General features: G+C 41.6%; 1 protein-coding gene across 1 annotated transcript; it reads left to right on the top strand.

Moving 5' to 3' along the window:
• The first annotated feature begins 200 nt into the window (after positions 1–200).
• Positions 201–1,744, top strand: LOC109817693 (dof zinc finger protein DOF1.1). The gene has a single exon (XM_020383022.3). It carries the CDS (start codon positions 447–449, stop codon positions 1,431–1,433), a length of 987 nt encoding a protein of 328 aa, XP_020238611.1. The 5' UTR covers positions 201–446; the 3' UTR covers positions 1,434–1,744.
• The last annotated feature ends 303 nt before the right edge of the window (positions 1,745–2,047 follow it).

The raw sequence follows: 2,047 nt of genomic DNA, 5'->3' as shown, positions 1-2,047 counted from the left end.
TTTTTAATTAAGAAAATAAAACCCCTTTAATCATGTGCCTATTTTTCTTCATGTATAAAACTAAAGCCTATAATTTTATTTAAGGAAACCTAAACTTGTTGTCAGTGTAAAGAGTTGGCATAGAGTATATTAATATATTAATATAAATATAAATTATTAGCAGCCCCCAATTCTATATATTCTTTGGCAACAACTAGTACCTGACTGCCAACGAAGCTGTCCTACAACCAGCATAAAACAACGAAGCTGGCCAATTGAATTCCCAAAGGCGAGTGTCATCATACACTTCTACTCCAATCTATATACTCTTTCTTTCTCTCTCACTCACTCATACACAGAGCCAACCCACTTTCTTTCGCTTTTCCTTCTCCACTAACTCAAAAAGCCTCTCCACCCTTTTGCTTTTCGCGTTTTTGGATTGTTGTAGATCCACAAAGATAAAGAAGATGATCCAAGAACTGTTGGGTGGTGCTGGCCTCATAGCAGGAGAAAGAAAACCCTCCATTAATGGAGGAGGAGGAGGAGTTCACCTCTCAACTACACCACCCCCCTCTTCCACAGCCAATAATGTTACCCTCACATCCACCACAACAACCACCACCACTACTACTACCACCTCATCGGAAAACCAAAACCTGAGGTGCCCGCGATGCGATTCATCCAACACCAAGTTCTGCTACTACAACAACTACAACCTCACTCAGCCGCGGCACTTCTGCAAGACGTGCCGCCGCTACTGGACCAAAGGCGGCGCTCTCCGAAACGTCCCCATCGGCGGCGGCTGCCGGAAAAACAAGAACATCGGAGTGTCGAACTCGGTGGCGAAGACAGCCTCAACCAAGATGAAAACCGTTGCATCTGAGCTTGGAAAATCACCAGGCTTCGGTGGATTCGAAGTGGAACATGAAATTCCACCACCAAGCCAAATCCTTTGGGGTTCCCCGCAAAACACTCACCTTCTGGCTTTGCTGAGAGCTACACACAATCCAAACCCTAACCCTAACCCTAGTCCCATGTCCGTTAAGGAAGAAGGGAACCTAATGGGGCACATGGTGAGCACTGAGCCCTTGGTTTCAAATGCGTTGCTGAATCACCGAACCTTAGGGTATGACGCGGTTGCGCAAGTTCCTTCGCTCGGTCTCTTTGGGAGAAACAATCAAGATCATGGGGGCTTCCTACATGGGGAACATCACAACAGTGGAATTCAAGAGCTTTACCAGAAGTTAAGGTCATCATCGGTTAATAATTATTGCAGTGACAATTCGTCGCAAGTGTTTATGGGGAACATGGCTTCTAACTATTCCTCTTCTTTGTCCAACAACATTTTGGAGACAACTTCGGTTGCTGGGGGTGAATTCGGATACTGGAATAATGGTCCAACCTTTTCTTGGTCTGATCTTCCAACCACGAATGGCGCTGGTGCATATCCGTAACAGAAATAACTGTTTTTCTCTCTATTTTCTTCCCGTCTAAATTTTCTTTTCCTTTTAGATAGTGGCATAGTGCTCCTAATTAATTACTTTGTATCTTAAGTGTTTGGTTATTTTGTGGTTGCTTTGTTTGGGTGGTTGGTATATGAATATGGATCTAGCACTTTTTCTTCTTCCCTCTCTAGCCTTCTATTTTCTTCTTCTCTTTTCTTGTAAGTTTGGTTGATGGTGTGCTTGGTTAAGTTATCAATGGTTATTTCGGGGACCTGAGTTCAAAACTGAATGGAGGACGCAGTGTATTATTTAATGCTTCATATTAGTTGCCATTGCCAGGTCTCTTCATTTTGTTAATGTAGTTCTTCTTCTTCCTATTCAACTTTTTTCCCGTCTCTATACTTTACCTTATAGGCCTAAAATAAACATAAATCGTTATAAACGAGAATATATATCTACTATTGTAAGCACGAGATTACAACAATGTAGTGTAGTTGTTATTGACATTAAATCGGGAACTCCACAGGTTCTCGACAAATATAATTTTACTTACCAGTGAATAAAATAAAATAAAAGAGTAAAGTTGGTGTGGTGAAGAATATATCATCTTGGTATACTAAAAA

The sequence above is a fragment of the Cajanus cajan genome, chromosome 2 (assembly GCF_000230855.2).
Source record: "Cajanus cajan strain Asha chromosome 2, NIPB_CcT2T_4, whole genome shotgun sequence".
Taxonomy (NCBI): Eukaryota; Viridiplantae; Streptophyta; class Magnoliopsida; order Fabales; family Fabaceae; genus Cajanus; species Cajanus cajan.
The sequence above is the reverse complement of the archived record's forward strand: the minus strand, read 5'-3'. Positions and strand labels throughout refer to the sequence as shown.

What these genes read in the sequence shown, in the direction of transcription:
- LOC109817693 (XM_020383022.3), top strand. Translation starts at nt 447, where the DNA reads ATGATCCAAGAACTGTTGGGTGGTGCTGGCCTCATAGCAGGAGAAAGA.